We start from the raw sequence: 23,043 nt of genomic DNA, 5'->3' as shown, positions 1-23,043 counted from the left end.
ATACGTTAACTTGGTTAAGGATTTCGGCTCAAGTCATGACCTCATGGTTCATGAGTTGGAGGCCCGCATCAGGCTCTGCGCCGACAGCATGGAGCCTGCTTGGGATTCTCTGTCTGTCTGCCTGTCTGTCTGTATCTCTCTCTCTGCCCCCACTCTCAAAATACACATTTTTAAAAAATGCAGTAAGGGTGCTTGGGTGGCTCAGTTGGTTAAGTGTCCGACTTCGGCTCAGGTCATGATCTCACGATTTGTGGGTTCGAGCCCTGCCTCGGGCTCTGTGCTGACGGCTCAGAGCCTGGAGCCTTCTTCAAATTCTGTGTCTCCCTCTCTCTCTCTCTCTGTCCCTTCCCCACACAGTCTCTCTCTGTCTCTGTCTCTCAAAAATAAATAAACATTTAAAAAATAAATAAATAAAAATAACTTTCTTAAAAAAGTAACCTCTACATGGGGTTTCAACTCATGACCCTGAGATCAAGAGTTGCAGGCTCCACTGACTGAGCCAGCTAGGTGCCTCTAAAAATGACTTTTTGAAAATGAAACCAAAAATTTTGGGAAAGGAATGGCATTGATTTACATTTTACAAATCTCTTTTAATGCCTGGCTAAACAGAAGACTGCTAGATCCTCACTTGTGGTTCTGCACTCTAAATCATGTCGTACAGCCTCTTGAGAACTCCACAGTACACTTTTTAAAAAATGTTTATTTATTTTGAGAGAGAGTGCACACACACACGAGAGAGAGCAGAGGAGGGGCAAACAGAGAATCCCCTGATAGGGGCTCCAACTCACCACCTAAGATCATGACCTGAGCCAAAATCAAGAGCTGGACGCTCAGCTGACTGAGCCACCTTACACAGGCACCCTACGCAGTGGAAATGCGAGTGGAAAAGACAATAACAGGGGCGCCTGGGTGGCGCAGTCGGTTAAGCGTCCGACTTCAGCCAGGTCACGATCTCACGGTCCGTGAGTTCGAGCCCCGCGTCAGGCTCTGGGCTGATGGCTCTGAGCCTGGAGCCTGTTTCCGATTCTGTGTCTCCCTCTCTCTCTGCCCCTCCCCCGTTCATGCTCTGTCTCTCTCTGTCCCAAAAATAAATAAAAAACGTTGAAAAAAAAAATTTAAAAAAAATAAAAAAAAAAAAGAAAAAAAAGAAAAGACAATAACATCTTAGTGTTATTATGAAAATCATTCTGACCTCGTTAAGCCTCAGAAGGGTATTGAGGGACTCCCAGGGATTCTTAGACACACTTTGAGAGCTGTGATTCCGTTGTTGACAATATGCATCTTTGACTTATCAGTCCATCTTCAAAATAATCCACCACTTAACACATAAAGCCCTAATAACAATATACTTCCAAATCTCCAGTCTGTTTTTTTATGCAATTGTTTTTATATACTGTACATATATATATACATATATATATATTTAACTCTTCACATTATTTTTCCTTTTTTTTTTTTAATGTTTATTTATTTTTGAGAGAGCGTGAGCAGGGGGACAGGGAGAGAGAGGGGGACTGAGGATCCAAAGCAGGCTCTGCGCTGACAGCAGCCAGCCTGATGTGGGGCTTGAACTCTTGAACCGTGAGATCATGACTTGAGCCGAAGTTGGATGTTCAACCGACTGAGCCACCCAGGTGCCCCAACACATTATTTTTATTTTAAACAGTTATTTTTGAAAGACTTTTTTAAATGAGAAAAAGTCTTTTCTATTTACTCACATACTGACTGTTTTCAGTGCTCTTGATTCTTTTCCATCTGTTACTTTCCTTTTTCCTGATGAACTTTTAGTTTCTTGTAGTGTAGGTCTGCTGGTGAGGAAGTCTCTTTGCTTTTGTTTATTTACAGAGTGTTTTGCCTTCATTTTAAACTTTTTATTTTGAAAAGTTACAGACTCAGAGACTCACAAGAAGTTTCAAGGTGCACCTCAGTGGTTTCCCTTCTTGGGAATCAAGATTCTGAGCAGTCTGAAAACAGTTGTTTCATATATTTTGCCCAGTTTCTAGTTGGCTCACAGTAGGAGGTAAGCCCATTCATCATGCCTAGAAGTCTCTGCTTTGATTTTTCCTGGAGATCACAAGCAGCAATGGTTATGTAAATTCTGATTTTGCATTTGGCATTACTGTCAAGGACATTCCTATATCACTTAGTATCCCCTACCTAACACATCACTTCAAAAATGAGTTATATAATACATAATATATAATAATTCCTATTTCTTTCTTTTGCTTTTTGCCCTGTCTGCAAGGAAATCAGTCAAGATTTGCAGTAGATCATCGCAGTTTTGTTGACCTAGAGGTGACATATTTGCATTCTTGTTTTTCACTAATGTCTTTTTCCTTTTTATTCCTATTTTATTAATGTACTTATAAAAGCAGTAGCCTGCACCCATATAGCACATTTTGTTCTTTTCCTCTTCATTCCCTTTCCTGTATTAGGTTTTTTTTTTTCTTATTGCAAGGAATAGAGACCTTGTGATTGCCTTTAAGTAATTGGAGTTTAAGGATTTACAGGAGAAGATGAAGATTAGACACTCAACAATATAGCCAGTTCTCACAGGAGAAAGAATCAGCCGTAGATCCAGGCCCCATGTCCCCCAGAAACAGGTGCCTTTGTTCCGTGTCCAGGTTTTCCTTGCTGACTCAGTGATTCTCATACTTCTCTTTCTCTGTGACCAGTGCTTCTATTAGCTGTCTCACGTGTCTGTTCTCTCCTGGAGCCCTGCCTGTGTGTTCTCTCTCATTTTCATTACTAAAGCTCGCACTCACATTCCAAAGGAGAGTGTCTGACTGATTTACTTAAAGACCTATTGGTGCCAGGCCAGCTCTTTAGGTCCTTAGCCAGCTGAGAGATTCTCTGTTCTTGGGTCATGTGCCACACTGAATTAAACAGGGTCATGTATAAGGTGTGAATCTAAGATTTCAGGAGGGCCATCAGCATAGCAAGCACTCAGCATCTTCCATTCCTCCTCCTTTCTAACAATTGATTGACCTAACTTACTAAGGACAGGTATTAGACTGGACTTCCACCAAAACTAGTCATCGATATATTTATAGATTAAGGTTTAGACGGACTGTTTATCTAATTCCCAAAATGTTAGGGTTTTTTCCTCTTACTTTCATTCTTAGATGAATTTCATTCTTAGGCACAAAACAAAGGACAGTCTTCACCACCTTTTAGCCACAACTTAAAATAAACCCATGGTACTGATTGTTGGTCCAAGAAAGCCCATCTGTTAGAGACTGTGAAGAGAAAATTCAAACATTTCCATTCTTGTTAGCATCTCTAAATTTGGAAGAAGAGATAGAAGCTATAAGCTGAAATAAGGTTCTTTGGATTATTAGCTCCACCTGGGTTTGAATCCTGGCTCTCCCATTTACTAGATGATAGATGAGTATCTTTTCTAGGCTTCAGTTTAATCACGAATAAAATGGAGATCATGGTATTTGCCCCATGTGGTGGTTAGGATTAGATGATAGGGTACATGCAAAGCTGTTAGCAAAGTGCCTGGCACATAATAAATGCTTGATGAATGTAGTTTTCATTATCTCTAGATCATTAAGTCTTATTAATAATTAATGTTCCCATAGTCCATCAGTAAGTTCTTAGTGCTAAGGAAAACTAACATTTGTTGGTGCATGAGCTGAGACCTGATTATGGAGCCCTTGTTTACTTACCACTGTGTGAGGTAATGAGTATGCAACTACACATATTGTGGTAGGATTCTTGCTTTCTAATCCCCAGTGTGAAATGTCAGTCCCAGAAAAAATTGTAAGGAAACTCAACTCGATGGTATTATATTGTTATTCAGGCTGTTACTAACTGTGTGACCTTGGGAAAATTACTTCTCTGTGTCTCAGTTCCTTCATCTGTGAAATGGGGAAAATACCTCATAGGATTATTATAAGGAACAAATGAGTTAATATATGTAAAGCTTGGGGCACCTGGGTGGCTCAGTTGGTTAGGTTTCCAACCTTGGCCCAGGTCATGAGCTCATGATCTCGTGGTTCATGAGTTTGAGCCTCGGGTTGGGCTCTGTGCTGACAGCTCAGAGCCTGGAGCCTGCTTCAGATTCTGTGTCTCCCTCTCTCTCTCTGCCCCTGCCCTGCTCACGCTCTGTGTCTCTCTCTCTCTCTCAAAAATAAGAAACATCAAAAAAAATTAAAAAAAAAAAAAAAAAAATATATATATATATATATATATATATATATATATATATATATATATATATATTAAGCTCATAGGACAATGTCCAATAACATGGTGAGTGCTATATGTAAGTTGCTACTGCTAGATTTTGACTCCTAGCAGTTTAATACTTGAAGCCTTGAGCTTAATCGACCAATTTTTCCTCCTTTTAGTTTAAAGTGAATAGGTTTTTTGTTTTTTTTGTAATGTTTATTTATTTTTGAGAGAGAGAGAGCAAGTGCGTGCATGTGTGTGAGGGGCAAAGAGAGAGGGAGACAGAGGATCCAAAGTGGGCTCCTCCATGCTGGCAGCAGAGAGCCTGATGCAGGACTCGCACCCACGAACCATGAGATCATGACCTGAGCCACCCAGGTACCCCAAAAGTAAATGGGTTTCTTCATAGGAGGCTTATAGCATATCTTTAGCCTCCGTCATCAGGATAGTTTTATAGGCTGTAGCTGGTAAGAGATGAGTGAACTGAAGGACATGGTCCACAGATAATCTTGTTCCATTTTGAGATTGGACGCCACAATACCCATATCTTGCCAGCCATCCTTTGATGATACTTTGGCAGGAAAAACATATCTTGAAATTCTTCAAAGCTGATTTTTCCCCTCACAGAGACATTTTTTTTGCCGGCCTAGAAGGATGGGGTGCTGGGATGTGACAGTGGGATATGGGAAAGGCAATTTGAATTGAGACCTTTGATTTTAGTTTAACATCCAGCAGGCAAGGGATTTTCTAATCTAAAGCTACTTCCCTTCTTAAAGGAGAAACTCTTTTCTGGTTTATATTTCCTTCTCAAGAAGTGAGATTCATATGTTTTCTTCCCATATTAGTGAGATTGAACATCTTTTCATTATGTTTACTGATCACTTGTATTACTTTGGTGAATTGCCTATTTATGTCCTTTGACCTCTTTCATTATGAGGAGATTACTTCTGTAGAATAAGGGCATTAAAACTTTGCCATATGTGTTTCAGAGATATTTTTCATTTTGTCAGTTGTCTTCTTTTACCCTTGGTTGTACTTTTTAATTTTAACTGCACAGAAGCTTGTGATGAATCTATAAATTTTTCCTGAAAAGTATCATCTCATTATGGTTAGAGAATTTCTGCTGAGTGCTATAACACATATCTGAGTTTATGTGTAGACTGATCCACTTAATAAACATTTTTCCTTACAGAGAGGTGATTGATTGTCCCATGATTTGAAGAGCCTTTGCAAACTAACATAGGCCTGTGGCTGTAACACCTTAATAACAATAGTTACCACTTACAGCTTTGTGCCAGGCAATATGCTAAGTTTTTATGTGCTGTATTCCTAATATTCAACTTCATGCTACATATTACTGTCCATATTTCATAAATGGGTCAAGTGGGCCTAGAAGTGAAATGATTTGTTCAGGGTCTTAGAACTAGGTAGTGGCTGGATTGGAATTTTAATTTAAGTCTGCCTAACTTCAAAGTATATACTTTCTCTACATAGCTTGGCTTCTTGAGGCTTCAAATAAATTAGATTCATCCTAAAAGTTAAGTAAATATCTTTTATCAGAACTTGAAAAGATGGGCTGTAGCTTAGTTAAACTGCTTCCGGTTTCTGAGAGCACAATGAAGGCAATGAGAAGTATGTAAACTGGCCGAAAGAAAAGTCTGTACCGTCTAGGGCAGTGGTTTTCAAAGAGTGGTTCCCAGGCCAGCAGCCTCAGCATCACTTAGGCCTTTATTAGAAATACAAATTCTCAGGTCCCACTCCAGACCTACAGAAGCAGAAAGTCTGGGGTTGGGCCCAGCTATCAGTTTTATAATACTTCTGGCTGATTATGATGCATGTTAAAATTTGAGAACCACTGGTCAAGGGAAATTATTTTATTGTCTCTAATCATAATTTCTGCTTTTGTGAGCTTCCCCTAAGTGCAAAATTAGCATTATCAGAAAAGCATAGAGTCAAACAGGAGCCAGTTTTGAGATCGGTTTAATGAGCATTTAAAGCAAGTCCACCTCACCAAGCCACAGTTTCCCATCTCCAAAGTGATGTTTTAAAAAAACTTTTTTAATGTTTATTTATTTGTGAGACAGAGAGACAGAGTACGAGTGGGGGAGGGGCAGAGAGAGAGAAGGAGACACAGAATTCGAAGCAGGCTCCAGGCTCTGACTGTCAGCACAGAGCCCGACACGGAGCTCAAACTCGTGAACCATGAGATCATGACCTGAGCTGAAGTCGGACGCTTAACCGACTGAGCTACCCAGGTTCCACCTCCAAAGTGATGTTTTAGTAACATCTATCTCCATAAGATAGTATGTAAAGCGCATAGGACCTTGCCAGTCTCCCAGATGGTTGAGAAATTGCCTCCAGCAATTTTTCTTGTTTAGCAAAAAGGCCCCACCTGCCTTCTATTCTCAACTTTTCTTTTTTTTTAATTAATTTTTTTTCTCCAGCTTTTTTTCAATATATGAAATTTATTGTCAAATTGGTTTCCATAATTAATTTATTTTTGAGAGAAACAGAGCATGAGCGGGGGAGAGGTGGAGAGAGGGAGAGAGAAAGAATCCCAAGCAGGCTCTGCACTATCAGCACAGAGCCCGATGTGGGGCTTGAACTCACAAACCATGAATGAGATCATGACCTGAGCCAAGAGTCAAACACTTAACCGACTAGGCCACCCAGGTGCCCCAACTTCTCTCGTTTCTTGAATGTATTTTGCTGTCTTGTATCTCTGAGCCTTTGTATTAGCTATTTCTCTTGGACACCCCCACCTCTACCCCTGTCTGCCTCACTAACTTCTAGAGATCCTTTCGATCCCTGCTTGTAGTTTACTTCTGGAGAGGGCTTGCTCAAACCTCCACCCTCCAGTCTCTGTGCTCACATAGCAGCCTGTGTTTCTCCTGTCACTGCACGTATCACAAATTTTGGAATTGCCTGTCTCCTTATATAAACTTAATTGAGGGCAGGTAGTGTCTTGTCTACTACCATATTCTAGGAACCAGTAAAGTTCCTCACACACTATAGGAGCTGATAAATGTTGAATGAACGAATGGTGGCTGTCATTATTGCCGCTGCTGCATCGTCATCGTCATCATCACCATCATCGTCGTCGTCATCATCACCACCACCATCTGAGAGCGAGCTTCCCTCTCTGGCTTATAGTTTTTGTGCTGACTGCTTGTGATAATCGTAGATAGTATTAGGATCAGTGCCTGTTTTTTCTTTCCCTGAAAGCACGGGCTTTGACCTAGACTGATATGGTAGTTCATTGAGCTGCTTCCTAACCACGATCCCTCTGTGTCACAGGTGCCTTGGGGGAACTGTACGCCTTGATGGATCAAGTTCATCATGTGCCAAACCCAAAATGGCAGCATCCTTCGGACCTCACCATGCGGTGAGTGGGTGATGAGGAGGAGGGGGAAAACGGTAGAATTTGGCCACGGGAGGAATGCGGTGGGGAATTGGGTGTAATTGTATAATTCCAGAGGTAGAAAAGAAGCGGTAGAGTATAGTGGAGTAAGAACTGGACTGAAATCCAGGAAACGCGGGGTCGGGTACTAGCTTTGCAGTTTATAACCAGATGTATGATTCTGACCAAGTCACTCCATTCCTCTGGTCCTCACATCAGTAAAACTAGTATGTTGGACTAATTGACGTCCAAGGGTCTTTCTGTTCTGAAATCTTCTGGATTCTTGATGCAGGGTGGTTTTACACATCGATTCAGTGACTTTGATTCAGTTACAGAAACTTTGGAGTCATCTTTGACTTTCTCACCCCATATTCAGTCCATTAGCAAATCCTGTAAGTATATCCAAAACTTGACCATTTCTCATCATTTTCACTTGGACTGTTGCAGGTCTTCTAAATGGTCTCCCTGCTTCTGCCCTTGCCCATCTACTATTCTCAACTCGGCAGCCAAAGAAATTCAGATTCTCTGCTCAAAACTTTCCATCTCACATTTCCCACCCTCACAGTCCACTATAAAGACCATGGCCTGACATGGTTAGCTCACCAACCTCATCTCCTACTACTCTTCCCCTTGCTCATTCTGTTCTAGTCACACTGGCTCCCTTGCTATTTTTCTAATATGTCACACGTGTTCCCACCCCAGGGCCTTTATGCTCAGCGTTTCCTCTCTAGTTGCCAAACTGATAGCAAATCTCAGAAAGACAGGGCAGTGTAATGGTTATCAGATGAACTCTGGAGACAGGTATGAATTCAGATCCAGGCTCTTGTACTTACTCCACTTTATGACCTTGGGCAAGTTATTTAACCTGAGACTCAGTTTCCTTACCTGTACAAAATATTAATGAGAGGGCTTTTCTGGCAGGATTGTTATCAGCATTAAATGAGGTGAGGTATTTACAGAATTCAGCAAGTACTTGCATATAGGGCCAGATAAATGTCGTAAGATGTTATCATTATTTTCAGTTCTGGCTGCTCATAATCACCTGTGGAGATGTCTAAAAATACAGATGTCCAGGCCCTGACTCAAGGGATTCTAAATCATTAAGTCAGGGGTTGGGGTGGGGGTGTGGTGCAAGAATCTCAACCTTTAAAAAGCTTCCCAGGTGGTTGTTAGGAAGAGCTGGGGTTGAGAATGAGCTCAGATTATCACACAGGGTCTTTTTCAGAAGTACAGCCTAAAGGACTGGGGGTGAGTAAAGGAGAATCTCAAGAAACTTTGAGTCCGTGCTATTAATTATTCAGTCTCCAAACTTGCAATGTGATACTCACATGATGACTTACCTTCTCTGGGAATTTTATTCTAATTTTAACTGCTGAGTCCTGAGCAACCTTGAGCTGTGTCAGACAGTGAGGTCCTGTTGGAGGTACAAGCATGATGCAGTGAAATACAGATCCTGTTCTAAATGTTTCCTGAGGGAGAGAATTTTTTTTTGCCTACTTGAGTGTTATTATACATTATGTATTAGGTTTTCTTAACATTTGTGTATGTGGCATATATCACCATAATACCTATGTGGCAATTTGGCTTTGGGAGTTGGAAGGAAATAGCACTTACATTGTGACTTTCATATAAATAAAATAGTACAAAGTTTCTAAAATTGTGAGGATTGAAATGTAAAATTAGTATCTGCTATCCAAAAGTAAAGATACTCTTCAAATAGTTGCCTAGGCCATTTTTGGTGTACAAATAGCCATTCCAGCCGAAACACTCAGTTTTCCTGTTTTTATTTTCCCTTTCTCCTGATAGAAACTACGCTCGGTTCCGACAGAAACCTCTGCAAAGATACAGTCTGACTCAGTGGGTTGACAGGAACATGCGAAGCCACCATCGGTTCCAGCGTCTCCCAGATTTCCCACCGAGTCCATTTGTCTCACCCCATCAGCAGTGAAGGTCTCTATCCAGGGTCCTGTTCCAGGTCCTGTTCGGAGCAGCAGCTCATCTTCTGCTCTTTTGTGCTTTGTAGATTTTGAATTTTATTTTTCACAAGATTTTTATTTAAAGAACTTGCCACCTTTTGGAAATTCCCGTTGCTGACTTGAAATTTTTTTGTATAACGTCCTTCTTGTTTGTCTGTGTGCATGCGTTTAAGCACTGTTAAGTTTTTATTTTTTTTTTTATTTAAATTGAAGGTGACCACTAATTGAAAGCCAGCATCAAGCCAGAATCCCTAGGCTCAGGCAAAGCACCCACCTCTGCACAGAGGTGAAGTCTACTTCTTGTGCCCAAAAGAAATCATCTTCTAATCTCCTGTAAGGAAGAGATTACCAGGCTGCAAGCCAGCATTAATTACTGCTAATGACTTATAAGTGGATATAAGTCACTTTTAACAACCCCTCTTACTTTTTTATTTGAATCTCTGAATACCTGTCAGTATTTTAAAGTCGGTAATCCAGCACATCTGAAGTAGGACGGAGCAGGACAAAAATCCTGTGGAAGGGACAAATTAAAAGTGTATATCTTCTCTCTTTTTTGTACTTACTAGCCTCCTTTATTTATTTATTTTCTTTGCCCCCTGCCCCCATTCTTCATTAAATTTGTTTTGCACAATAGGTTTACAAATGTTACACATCTCAACTCTGACAGAAGACTGCTGACTAACCCTTGTTGATTTGTGGTCTTGAGACTGATTGTCTTCTCTTCTTTTCTCAAGAATTTGCCTTCTTTCTCCCCAGTGATCACTATGCTCCTTAAGTTCTGTTGGTGTGCTCCTGTATCCTGTTAGACATAGACATGCCTCTTAAGAGCAGCCTCCCTGCTCTCTTTATCAAAGAGCTTCCCACCCAGAGGCTTCACTCTAGGACAGGCCAGCAAACCAGTCCTACTGAGGTGTGAGTTGGTTTTCAGTTTCATCTCTGCTCAACCCCAACTTCAAGTGTGAGTTGATGTGTTAGTCAGTGAGTCCATCATCCTGTGGGAGAGACTCTGGAGAGGCACTCTGTTGTCTCCATGAGTAGTTAACAAGAGGTGCCTTTAGCTTCCGGATGTTACCATCTCGTTTGGTCAGACCTCTGATACACAGCTTGACAAAACTGATAATGTGGGTCTAATGAGTTGTGATTAAGCCTGTGCACGAAAGCATTACCTGACCTTCAGCTTTGGTATTCTACCTTAAGTGGACAGACTTTGTGCAGCCTAATGGATGTCAAGGAGTTCGTCATTCTTTCTATACAGCCAGCTCTAGACATCTTTGGGGAGATTTTGCAGTCCGGCATTCACGCTGCTGTTCGCGCTCTGTGGAGGCTGGGCGTAGTCGCTGTGGCGCAGCCTGTGGTACCAGGCTAGCTGCCTCCTTCTGCTTTTGTTGTTCCATCGGCCCATCTCTGCACTCATCTTAAACAGCCTACCCGGCTTTAGAAAATGACTTGGGAAAAGTTCAGTCATTCAAGCCACCAGTAACCTTAGATGGGTGCCACTAAGTGTTTACTGTTTTTATCCAGGTGAGGAGTCTCTTCCTTGGACATTTGGTTTAGATTCTGGAACCAGATGCAAAGAAGTTCTGTTCAGAGCCAAGAGTCAAAATCGATTTCAGTTGGCATAATGGACATTCACTCAATCAGTCACTTCTCCAGATTTCCCTAAATTAGCATGATGGAGTGAGACGAGCAGACATCCACCTTTGGAACCACAGCATAATAAAAATTAATTGTAGCTGGAGTAACTAGCACTGTGGCTGTCTGGTTCTCCACAGTCGGCCCAAGGAGTGAAGGGACAGCATTTCGCTTAGGCTCATGTTCCTGCACTCCTGGTACAAGAGGGTGTAAGCCTGAATGTGTAATGGCAGCCTTGCCTTTGCCAAATCAAATGAGTGACGGGTTAACTAGAAAATGTGACAATCACATTTCCTCTTTGCTCAAATAATTCTGTTTTTCCAAAGCTTTAGCAGCTTAATTAAATCTGTTGGACTGGGGGAGGAGAGAACTGTTCTTTAGCGGTTAACATGGTATTCTTTAAGAAGAAAAAAACAAAGCCAAAGAAACTCATTATCAGGCATGTTTGCCTTAAAGATGGTGGTGGGTAAAATCTGGAGTTTTAATCTGTATTTAAAGCTGCATATCTCCTATGTGGTGCTGGCCTCTCAGACTAGTATTTGGTGATGAGTTCTTGCTGTATTGTTTTATTGGAGTGACGGTTATGTGCATTTAACTGCCTACCTAGCTTTCTTCGTTCATGATGGCCTTCTCACCACAGGGGTCTTGACAAAGAGTAAAAATGTGCTGTTTACATAGTTTACTTTTAAGAGCCTGAAATAACCTGTAGTTTTGCATCTAACACAGGCCTGATTTACTTGAGTTGTCGGGATCAATTATGAAACTGAAGTTTGGTGCCTCCTCTTTATCATGTTTTTTCCCTTGTAGCAGTTGTGTTTAATGTCATTAAAAAGAAATAAAAGTTCTTGTCGTGGCATATGTACTGTAGCCGTCTGTTGCAGGCTTTGAAGGAGGGTTCCTTCCTCTTTTGCGTGGGTAGGTTAGTGGGGTCTGGGCGGGGGTGGCAGTTAGTAGATTGTGGTACTGGGGAGGCGAGGGTGCGTGCTCCCTATTCTTTTGAGGGTAAATTACAGTGTTGAGAAAGGCGTTCCAGCAGTTCAGAAATGTTGAAATTGATTGGGATCTGCAGCTACATATAGTGCATGTCAGGAGCCTGACATAGAGAAAGCCTGAAATATCACTGTGCTGTTTTTGCAGAGGGGGAGACGGCTCAGCCCCATCACACAAGCGCTGCCTTACAGTCCTTCCCACAGCTATATGGTTGACCTCTATATCAGTCTCTCCCGAGCCATTGCTGATTAAGGAGGACGCTGAGCCATCCCAGGACATTCTCCCTTTAAAAGGGATGTGGGAAACCAGAATTGATCATACAGAATTGATGGTTGTTCTTAATCCAGCTTCTCCAGAAACTGACTGCTCCTGGAACTTGGATGAAGGTGGCATTAAGCGTGGGTAGTTGTGGGAGACACGACGTTCCTTCGATCCCTTTTGTGAGCCTAAGCTTCTTAGACTTGCCCCAGGAGACAGGATGAAGGCAGTAATAGCTTGTCACCTATATTAGCCAATGCTTTTAAAATCTCCCCTCATGCTGAGGAAATAAGTAGCAACATGTTGGGACAGGCTCTCTGTCCTGCTGTTAGCGTAAGTTTTGTCTAGTGGATATTGTATAGTCCAGGCAAAAGCTTCAATATAAATTTGCTAAACGCTCAGCTGTTTGATACATATCCATTTTGTTTCTGTCAGGTGGAGATCCCTTGTCCAGGGAGTTGCTTATTTCCTTTTTAGCACCGTGTCACTGCAGACATCAAAGGTTTCAGAGACGAGGCTGCATTCTCTGAAGTGATGATGTCCTTTACCCTTAGTTCATGTTATGTTATAGGAAATTGAGGGGGAGGAGAAATGGACCTTCTCTCAAAGGAATGGGGTCATTCTCTAGCCTATTTTGAGCTTTTACAGGAAGAAAAAAAACCCAACCACCTAAAACTAGAAAGCAGAGTTCCCTGCTTTTCTCAGTGTTGTCCTGCTTTTCTCAGAGCAAACAATTCCTAAGCTGGTTCTAGGGAATGCTTGCTTTGTATGTCAGGGCACCTGTCAGGAAAAAAATTTCCACTTGTCACAGGAAGTATCAGCTGGTCAGCAGTGGAATTCCTTAATGAACAAGCTCCTGCCTTGTCAGTCCTCTCCACCTGTCCTGTCCGATGACAACTGGAACATGCCACAGACAGAAAACCAGACCTTCCCCAGCACCCACTGAGAAGGGGGTGGGATGTGATCTCTTGGGGACAAGCTTTAACACACTCCACTTGGTAGTCCTGAATCACTATCGTTCTCATTAAGGAACTATTGGTATAGGAGGAGCTCCTTCAACTTAGCTTCCAATGACGCTTTGAGGGTTTGGGAACATTGTACTGATGGAGCTTGGTGCGGCTGGAGCGGGGCCGGGGCCGTGTCCCATTTATGGAAGCAATTCGTTCTTGGAGGCCACTTAAAAGCGAAATCCAAAAACTGTCAAATAGGTTTAAAGAGGGTGAGAAATAACAGCAGTCTGAAACATCACGTGACTGGAGTGGTGCAATATTACATATTTTTGTAAAAGGGCTGAATTAGCTTACCATGGATTCTAGAGGCGGCCACCCTGAAAAGCCTGGGTTGAAGGGACAGGGTCAGAAAGAGCAAAGGACTCCTGCCCCACAGAAACACTCATGGTCCTTCCTCTCCCAGACCCTGGGGCTTCCCTCTTCTTGTTCTTACCCTTTTTGTTTTTGACACATAAGGAAACCACCCCCCAGAGAAGTAACTGGCCTGAGAGGTCACGTGGTGACAAGGCAGGTTCTCTGCCCTCCGTCCAGCATTGTCCAACATTCTCCCACAGGCCCTGCGTGGCCTGCGGGTCAGGTCTCCGTCTGCAAGAACTTGCTTACATCCGTCCCAAGCTGTGACGAATCTGCGGATCTAAGTGTGGTGAAGAGGGGACCCCAGCCCAAGTCATAGCTGTAGGTTTACCGTGCAATGACGGCTGGTCAGTCGTAGAACGTGGGGTTTTTAGGGAGGTAACTAAAGAGAATGGGGTAAATTTTTCTAAACCAGAAGTGTCCAATCCTCTCCCCTCCCCCTCAGACCCTCAGCCGAAGTACTGCAGGCCCTGCTAAATTCCCCTTAGCAGTGCCTTCCTGACCGCTGACAGCAATCTGTATTTACCTGATGCCGACTTAGGGGCTTCTCCACCACAAGGCACTAGACAGGTACACAGGACCCAGGCCTTGGCAGGTACCTGTCTCTCAGGTTGGGGTTAGAGTTCTGAGTGCTAATAGATTTCCACTTTCCCACCCAGCCTTCAAGACCTGTCTTCCTCCTCTTGGAACCTTCCAGAACGTCTACCCTAAGTCCTGCTCACCTGACATTTTCTCTCCAAGCTCTTGCTGGCTCTGGACAAAAAGTATCTGAGGTGTCCCATTTACCAGTTTGCTCATTGGCTAATGGCATCATGACTCCACCTTTCAGCCTGCTGTTTGGGCTCATCGTGATGTTCCTTGGACAGCCCCAAACAGCAAGCTGGGAATACTGCGCTGCAGCAGGCCGCTTCCGCAGCTCCTCTCCGCTCCCCTCCTCACCCTGGGGAGAAACAAGAACCACATTCCTTCGGGTCGGGGAAAACACCCAGCGCTGCCCAGAGAGGAAAACCCTTTGTTTTAAAAACTGAGCACCAGCCTGCATACCTAGGCGATGAGGCAGCCCGAGCCTGGATTTGGGGGCCTCAGTAATGGGATGATGGAGCAGCTATTTTCTCCTCCTACACGTGCACCCCCATCTGTTCGAGATTTCCCTTCCAACTCCAGCTTGGCTGGCAGGCATGTCCCCAAGAAGCTGCAGGCCAAAATGGAGAGAGAGAGAACCGACTCCCTCCTCCACACATCCTGACTTGCTGCCAATTGCCAGAAAAAGAGGGCAACATTTGGGCATTTACCAGAAGACAAGGATGTGCCTTTTCATTTGTCTTTTATTTTACATTTAAAAAGAGGTTATTGCTCTAACTGAATCAGAGGTAAGGACCTCTCCCCTAAGCAGCCTTGGCCTTGCAGTCCCATTCAGCAGGGATGGAAGTCACAAGACAATGAGTGGAGCCTCATGCCCTCCCATGAGGAAGCCCTTAGTATTGCTGACATCTGCCTTTCACCCTGTCTCTCCTCCCTCCCTGTGCTGCCACACCAGGGCGAAGCAGAGCAGTGGCTGGCCTAGCCACGAGAGCTCTTATAGACCGGATGGTGGGGCCGGTCTTTGGGTGATGGCTTTCAGCTCTCTGGCTTGGGGGCCACTGCTCTTACCATTCAGTTCAGCAGGTATTCACTGAGCGCCTACTGTGTGCCAGGCTTGTGCTAGGTGTGGTCCTCCCACATGCCCGTCCTTAGCCACCAATGGAAGACGCAGAGGCCCATCTCTTCCCACGCAGGCATTCAGCGGCTGTAACTTGCAGTCCTAGGGAAGAGTCTGCCTTCCCCTGTCAAGCACCATTTTTGTTTTGTTTTGTTTTGTTTGCCAGAAAGGGGCAGTGGAGAGAGAGACCTGTCACCTCACACCACTCAGGCTCTAGGGAAGGACATGAGGACCCTGGGTAGCTTTCACAGAACCCTGGATGAGATGGCAAGATATGGAGACCCCAGAGGCCAGGGCTGCTCTGTCTGTGGTAAATGGCTCAGGCCTGCCTTCTAGCAGCTTCCATTCCAGAGCGGGTGATTTAGCAGCCCCCAGGATGTCCCATGTGGACACACCTTTTCAGTCATGTAAGCCAACATTGTCACAATTCCAAGACTCTTCCTAAAGAAATGGGGCCAGTACCGTCCAGGTCTCTTTCCTACCTTGTCTTCTTAAGACTGCAGACTAATTATGTTAAGGGTCAAAATAAGGGCCAAAGAAGACAGAGGCTGCGGGCAACCAGCTTGGGGAATTCCTCTGCCCTCTGGAGTGAAGCCCTTCCGTCACATTTTCCAAAGAGACAAAACATAACATCTTACACACTCGCAAAGTTGTGCATCACACCGCAAGTCCTTGATGGCTGGATCCAGGAAAGGCTTGCTGGCAGCCGTGCTCCTGCCCTGTGGCTTTCCTGAAGGCTCTCAGTCTGAAAGACACAGCTGAAGTCAGTCTAGGTGCTTGTCATCTCCCGGGAGCTCTGTGCATTGTCTCAAAGAGGAAGCCAGTCCAGAAGAGGCGAGGAGGCAGAAAGAAGGCTGTGTCTCATGCAGCTTTGCCTTTTCCAGAATGGGGCCAGGCCTTTTAGTTTTGTGGCTTATTTTTTGCAGATTTTGGGTTCACAGTTCGGTTTCCTTCAGCAGACTAGGATGGGGAAGAGTGCCAACGGTGCGGCCGGCTGTGCCTCCCCCCATCCGCAGTCCTCCCCGTCCGGGTGCCCATGGACCCGGGGACAGCAGAGAAGAAAAATGAAATCCTTTTCCCTGCAGACGGGCAGTCATGCTTCGATGATGTTCACCGAGGGCTTGTTTGGAAACTGGGAGGAAAAAAATGAGAGAAGCAGCCAGGGCTAATTGAATAGACTTCTTGCAAGGTTGGAACTAGAGAGAGGACACGAGAAGGAAGGGCTGCAGCCTAAAAGCCAGGCTCTTGTCCCGCGGTGAAGGAAAGGAGTGGCCCTGCCCGCGTGCCTCGTCTCTCTGCCTTCTTAAACCCAGCCTTCGGCCTCACTCGCTTAGTGGCCAAGACTGGGTGCTGGGCCCTCGGCCCCAGGCCCCCTGTCCACCCCTGGCAGGGCCATCCCGCCGGCCGTTTCTCGCGCATCCTGCGGACCTGCCTCTGAGCGCAGCCTCAGCCACTGACATTGTTGAGGTGCTTCTGGAGATGGGGGTTAAAAAGAGGCTTCAGGAAAACGTGGCAGAAAGAGAGAAGCCAAGAGAGAGGACAGTAAGCCAGGGGGTGTGAGGAGATGGAGGGAGGAGATGTGGAGAGGGCCAGATGTTTGTTGGATAATCATCGTCAGAACCATGACATCTCTCACTTCTCCACCGTCTCTTCTGAGCTGCTCAGAGCGAGCACTGAAAAGGTTCTCATATCTGTTTTGCAGAAGAGGAAACGAAGGTACAAAGAGGTGAAGTGCCTGGTCAAGGTCACACAGCACAGCAGGAGCAGAAATGGGCCTAGAACCCCCTATTTGCGTGGTCCCACACCAACCGAGAAATCTGCCCTCCCCGGTCACCGCATCTGTTTAACCCCGCTGGTCCCTGGAGAAGGTCCAAAATCGATGTGCTATGTCCCGTGTGTCACCCAGGCAGCGGCCAAGAGTGGCCCTACCCAGCTGCAGCCACGCTGGGACCCGAGCTGAGCCCAGGGGCCGCCCACCCAGGTCCGAGACTCCCTCTCACCTTGCTGCGCAGAAGACCTCCGCCCTGGTGCTCTGGTGTGCTGGTTTCCGACGCACTCTTGGTCTTCTCCTTGTTGTTATTGGGTTCGTTGTCCTTGATAATGTCATACTGGCGGCAGAAGAGGGCGATGACGCCTGGGAGGGAGGCAAGAGAGAGCAGTGAGAGGCCAGAGCTCGAGGCCCGCCTGTCCGCTTCATTCCCGCTGGCATCTGCTGGGCCCCTGTTAGATACTGAGCTCCAGATGGCCTCTCCCCTGCACCACTGCACCTGTCCCCCACTAAGCCAACCCCTTTGCTGCGGCTGGGCTGATCTTCCTACGACACTCATCTGATCCCACCTTCCCCGCATTCAACCTCGGACAGCTCCCTTTTCCCCTTAGGGGAAATAGAAACCGTAACATTCGCTGAGCACGTGCCAGGCCCCGTGCAGTCTGCACTGACTCGGCCAATGCCACCGTCCTCACAGCGCTGGGAGGGTACCTGTAATTACCCTCCCCAGGTTACCAGTGAGGACGCCGATGCAGAGCGCCTCAGCACCTACTCCAGGTCCTGCGGTGGCGGAGCCGGGATGCGCACTCCAGGGCCTGCGCTCTGCTAGATGTTCATTGTTAGCAAACGAATAAGACATGAACGTCATAGTTTTTGAAAGTCAGATACTATTAAGGCAGCCAACTCCAGTGCTGGTAGGTGTCTTCTCCATTTTTACCTCTGTGCTTTATTTATAGTGCTATTTCTTGATCTGTTTTAGATACTACCTTTTGACTTTCCACCATGGTAGATACCCCGCTTCCTTCCCCACGATCCTAACAGAATCACATCACAATCTTGGGTTAGTTCACCATGTTTATATTGTTACGGTTATCTAAATACTGTCTGTGCCCAGTCTAATAACACACCATAAACCTCTTTTGTAAAATCCTTTGTGTTTTTTGGTCCTTTTTCTACAAGTGCCTGTTTTTTGTTTTTTTAAGTTCTTATTTATTTTGAGAGAGAGAGAGAGAGAGAGAGAGAGAGAGAGATAGCTCAAACAGGGGAGGGGGCAAAGAGAGAAGGAGAGAAAATCCCAAGCAGGCTCCAAGCTGTCCGCGCAGAGCCCAACATAGGGCTCTGATCTCATGAACTGAGAGATCGTGACCTGACCCGGAATCAAGAGTCAGACACTTAACTGACTGAACCACCCAGGTGCCCTACAAGCACCTGTTTTTTGATGTGCCTACAGAACATTTTTTCCAAACACTTCTCGATACAGCCTGTCCTCTCAACCACCATGCTAATGCAGATTTGGCATGGTGTTCGAGTCCCTCAAAACAGACTCCAGCCTACTTTACAGCCTCACCGTCCTTTACTGTCCCCTTTCTACCTTCTCTCTTGGGTCACAGCTGCACTGAGCCAGACTGAACTCAATTTGTTTCTTCTACACACTGTCATCAGAACACTGTTCCTTTTATTGGCTGCCTGGTGAACTCCTATTCATCCTTCAAAGCTCAATCCCCATGTTTCCTCCTCTCTGTGTTCTTCCCGATTTCTACTCCTAGCCCCAGAATTAATTCCCTCTCCTCTGCCCTCATGTGATGGCACTCATCACACTGAATCACAGTTAAGTATGGGCCTCCCAGACCCGGTTCCTTGCAAGCCCAGGGCTCTCCTTAGTCACGACTATAGTACTACTATCTGGAATGGGATGGCCGTTCAGAAAATGCTGGTTGAGTTAAGTACAAAGATGACGTTTGTTCTTTATCCTCGGGTAGCTCACAGACAATTGGGAAAAGGGAGAGACATGAGCCCAACTACCTCATCTAAGAAAAGCTAAAGAGAGGGAAAAGCAGTGCATTGTGGGAACAAGATGCAAGATGGCCATTCTAATGGATGGACTGGAGACCCAGCAACCCAGAAGGAGGCATGGCTGCTGCAGCCAAGGCCAGAAGGCAAAGGGGCTGTGGATGCGTCCACCCCAGGAGCCTGAACTACTCCTGAGGGAGGGAAGGCCAAGTGCTCCAAGGCAGCTCTCAATCTACTAAGTTTTTTTGTGAGAGGTCATATCTGGCCCCCAGAGCAAGACTTTGAGGCTTCTCATGTTATCTCTCAGCTGCCTCCAAGCCCCCACCCTTCGCTCCTGTGAGAAAAGGGGTCTGGCCAGGGGCCTTCATTCCCCAGAAGTCGAGTGAATTAGAGCTTGGAGGCAGACTCACCGGCCCACATGAACAGGACCACCACGATGATCAGCACCTCGCCGGTTCGCAGCTGTTGGCTCCTCCCCATCTCCTTCATGGTCACCTCATCTGTGGGGAGGGGGACACCAGGTCTGAGGCTCCGTTCATTCCCAGCCACCCCTCTAGGGCCAGGCCCAAGACCTTAAGTGCTTATTTCTATAGGTGCCCAGATATCTAACAAAAAGAGATTTGGGAACATGCCGATGGCTCCTTGGGGCAGCAGCAACAGGGCCTTGACCCAAAGCTGAGAGGCTATATCCTCATTGTTTGGGGACTAAGGTGACCTCCTCTCTCAGGTACTGCTTTACTAGGCAGCAGGGTGTGGGCAGTGGGGGAGGAAACGGGGTTGGCGCTTTCCTCAAGCCTCACCCCGCACCCCACCCCCCAACAGTGCCCTGGGCCTGCCTTTGTTCTTGGCCGCCATCTTCTCAGCCTCACGAGGGGTCTTGAAGAGCACTGGCTCGCTGGCTGGGCTCTGGCCCTGAATGGAGATGGCCTGCACGTGCACAATGTACTCGGTGTCCTCCTCCAGGTCCCAGAGGGCGCACGAGCGGGTGGTGGTGTTCACCTCCTGGATGAAGCGCAGCATCCGCACGTCCTTCTTCTGCCAAGGAAAATGCCAGGCCGGCTGCTGTCAGCGCCCCGTCACCGACCCCACTCTGCCCACCTCTCTGGCGGTGACATGGGCTCACCCAGCTACCATGCTTTTATAAATAAAGCCTTTATACACATAAGCTTCCTCCCCGATCCCCTCACCTCCGCAGGGAGCTATCGTTATCTCTGTTTCCAGATAAGGAGACTGGGTGCTGAGAGGTTACAGAAGTTGCCCAAGACCGTCTCCCCAGTGAGAACTTGAACCGGGCCCCAAACCTCGGTCTTATGTTTAAGATCAAAACCAGGCTCTTGATTCCCAGATTCTAGTCAAAGGCCCCTGAGCCCTCCTTACTGATCCATTCCCCGCTGGGGTCCCCATTCCAAGCCATATGTGCAATTCTTCTGCCTGTCCCTCTTGCTCCTTGTTCCTTTCTATTTCTGCACCCCCCCATCCCCTGCTACTATCTTGATGTGTTCTTCCCTCCCAGACCCTCAAGGGTTACCTGCTGAGAGATGGCAAATCCGATGACAACCTCATCCTCCAGGACGTCCCAGCTCACCACTGCAGAGTTGGCCTTAAGGTGCCTGACAGTGACATTCACTGGGGCCGAGGGGCTGTCTGGGGGTGGGGAGGCACCTGAGCCTGAGCACCCCCTGCTGTGGGGCCCAGGCCCACTGTCTCATAAGTGGAAACCTGGGGAAGGCCACACAGTGGGGAAGGAAGAAAGCAAGGCCTCCATGGGGCTGGCACATCTCAGTTCATCAGTGGTTGAAGAGCCAGGCCTGAGAGGCTCCTCATGTCCAGGATGGGAGTCCCCAGTGATCACACTGGCCCGATCAGCAGTCCAAGTTAGAACTGACGGGCCTGGGCTAGGGCCAGATCTAACGGAGGAGTGGAAAGAGGTGGGGGGGGGGCGCTGGTAGGGCGGGAGGAGGCATAGGTGGCCAGGGTTGCAGGTGCTGAAAGTTAGTCTGATGAAAAGCAGTCAAAAGGACTCCCAGTCCAGTGCTCTTTCTATAATACCACATTGTCAAGTGACCTTGAGGGAAGGAGAAAGACCCAGAGGTCGAGAAGAGCCAGGCCAGGGTGAGCCCTGGGTTGGGACTGAGGATCACAAGAAGAACCCCCAGTATTGTAGTGACCCAGGATCCAGACAGAACGAAGCCCGGGGAGGGGTCTATCTAGGTGAGCCTCTTCTCCACACTCTGCCAGCCTCGAGAGGCAGGTAGGGAGGTGGCAGGGGAAGACGGGGTCACGCAGAGCACGTTCTCTCAGGGGAGAGTCAAGAGTACGGGTGGGTCAAGTCTTCTGGATATGGGAAAAGGGTGAGAGGGGGTCAGTCAAGAAGGGAGAGTGACAGGATGGTGGAGGTCAGGGAAGGAAGAACCTCTCTAGGAGAGGGGCCGTGAGTCACACAGCCTCTCTGTCTCCCAAGGGGCAAGTGCTGCAAGGGGGACACCTGGCCCTGACCAGCACCCTTCACCCCACAGAGGGGTGGACCTGAGGCCCAAGGGGCTGGGCCTGGGGCGACAAAGCCAAAGTGGAGATAGAGACAGAGGGACACAGACAGGTGGCGGCAGACACAGAACCAGAAAACAGACAAGTGGGCTATCAGAGACAGACGTAGAGAGGAAGCAGAGAGAGAGAGAGAGAGCACTGAGCCACAGAGAGATGGGTAGAGGGACAGATGAGCGAGGCGCCAGAAGCCAAAGGGACAGATACAGAGCCTGGGGAGAGCCTGGGCTGGGTTAGGATGAGGCCGGCACACGGGGCAGGCCAGACAGTGACTGCAGTAGGCTCAGGGGTCCATCCCACCCACCCAGAGCCCTAGGGTGCCAGTCCCCATCCCCCTCACACATGCTCACGCAAACTGGGACCTCATCCTGCTCCGACCTGCAGAGTTGTCCTGCAGGGCTTTGGGGACAGGGAGGGAGGCCCAAGGTTGGGGGACTGGTGTCCTCGGCTGCTCCCCGGGCCAGAGAAGGGAGCTCAGCTCAGGCACCTGAGGCAAAGGCCTGGGGTCAGGGCAATGGGATGAGGGGACCGGGGAATCACAAGACCCTAGACCCCAAAGACCCCAGGGCTGGGGTGGTGGGCGGGGGTGGGGGGGGGCAGGGGCTGGAGGACGGGCCTGGGGGTCAAGAGGTGGGGAAGAGGCCGGGGGCAGGGAGGCAGGAAGGGCCCCGAGGACTCCCGCCCGCCCGCCCCGCGCCGAGCCCCCCGCCCGGGCCCCCTTACCCGCCTGCACCAGCGCGAGGCAGACGCAGCCCAGCCACAGGCGGAGCGCGGCGCGGGGCGGCCCGGGGCGCATGGCGGCTCGTCCGGCCGGCCGGCCCGGGGCGGCGCAGGGGGACGCGGCTCTGGCGCCCGGCGGCCGCTGGCGCTCGCGCTGCGGCCCGCGGCCCGCCCGGCCCGGCCGCCCCGCGCCGCCCCGCGCCGCCTGCATGTCGGCTCCGCGGACAGCGACTCCCGCGCGGCGGCGGCGGCGGCGGCGGCGGCCGCGTCCACGTCGGGCGCCCGGGGGGCGGGGCGCCCCCGCTGCGGGGAGAGGCGCGGGGCGGGGTGAGGGCGGAGGGCGCCCCCACGCCCGCCCCCTCCCGGCCCGCCGGCTGCGCGGGGCTCCCACCGCTCGCCCGCGCGCAGCCCCTGTCCCCCTCCCCCACCCCCCCAGCACACGGCCCGACCTGGCCCCTGCCCTGCCCTTCCCCAGGGAGAGGGAGGACGCGCGCCCCGAGACGCAT

At 47.9% G+C, this 23,043-nt stretch overlaps 2 protein-coding genes across 9 annotated transcripts in view; one reads left to right on the top strand and one right to left on the bottom strand.

Moving 5' to 3' along the window:
- The window catches only part of S100PBP (S100P binding protein), a 47,710-nt gene extending 35,665 nt beyond the window's left edge, over nt 1-12,045 (top strand). For 7 of the 8 annotated variants that reach the window (XM_019429765.2, XM_053898042.1, XM_019429756.2 and 4 more), the window contains 2 exons: nt 7,477-7,564; nt 9,386-12,045. In XM_019429765.2, coding sequence (XP_019285310.1) covers nt 7,477-7,564; nt 9,386-9,527 — 230 coding nt within the window. In that variant the 3' untranslated portion in view covers nt 9,528-12,045. Of the gene's footprint in view, nt 1-7,476; nt 7,565-9,385 lie in introns of those variants that run through there. The other variant, XM_053898051.1, reaches the window with a different exon arrangement.
- Nucleotides 12,046-15,106: 3,061 nt separating this feature from the next.
- Nucleotides 15,107-22,763, bottom strand: FNDC5 (fibronectin type III domain containing 5). Its single transcript, XM_053897960.1, has 6 exons — nt 22,541-22,763; nt 20,805-20,920; nt 20,113-20,311; nt 19,687-19,776; nt 17,499-17,632; nt 15,107-16,630 (listed from the first exon to the last, which is right to left on the bottom strand). Exons 1-6 carry the CDS (start codon nt 22,746-22,748, stop codon nt 16,592-16,594), a joined length of 786 nt encoding a protein of 261 aa, XP_053753935.1. The 5' UTR covers nt 22,749-22,763; the 3' UTR covers nt 15,107-16,591.
- Nucleotides 22,764-23,043: the final 280 nt, after the last annotated feature.

The sequence above is a fragment of the Panthera pardus genome, unplaced genomic scaffold (genome assembly GCF_024362965.1).
Source record: "Panthera pardus isolate Hobbes unplaced genomic scaffold, ASM2436296v1 HiC_scaffold_11, whole genome shotgun sequence".
In the NCBI taxonomy this organism is placed as follows: domain Eukaryota; kingdom Metazoa; phylum Chordata; class Mammalia; order Carnivora; family Felidae; genus Panthera; species Panthera pardus.
Note: the sequence above shows the minus strand (reverse complement) of the source record. Positions and strands in the feature narration are given on the sequence as shown.

Bases quoted from the DNA above. Each gene is read 5' to 3' on its own strand.
- FNDC5 (XM_053897960.1), bottom strand. From the start codon at position 22,748: ATGCAGGCGGCGCGGGGCGGCGCGGGGCGGCCGGGCCGGGCGGGCCGC. The intron at 20,921-22,540 runs GTAAGGGGGCCC...CCCCACCCCCAG, and splicing joins CCTCGCGCTGGTGCAGGCGG to ACAGCCCCTCGGCCCCAGTG. The intron at 17,633-19,686 runs GTGAGTCTGCCT...CCTCCCTCCCAG, and splicing joins GGTCCTGTTCATGTGGGCCG to GCGTCATCGCCCTCTTCTGC.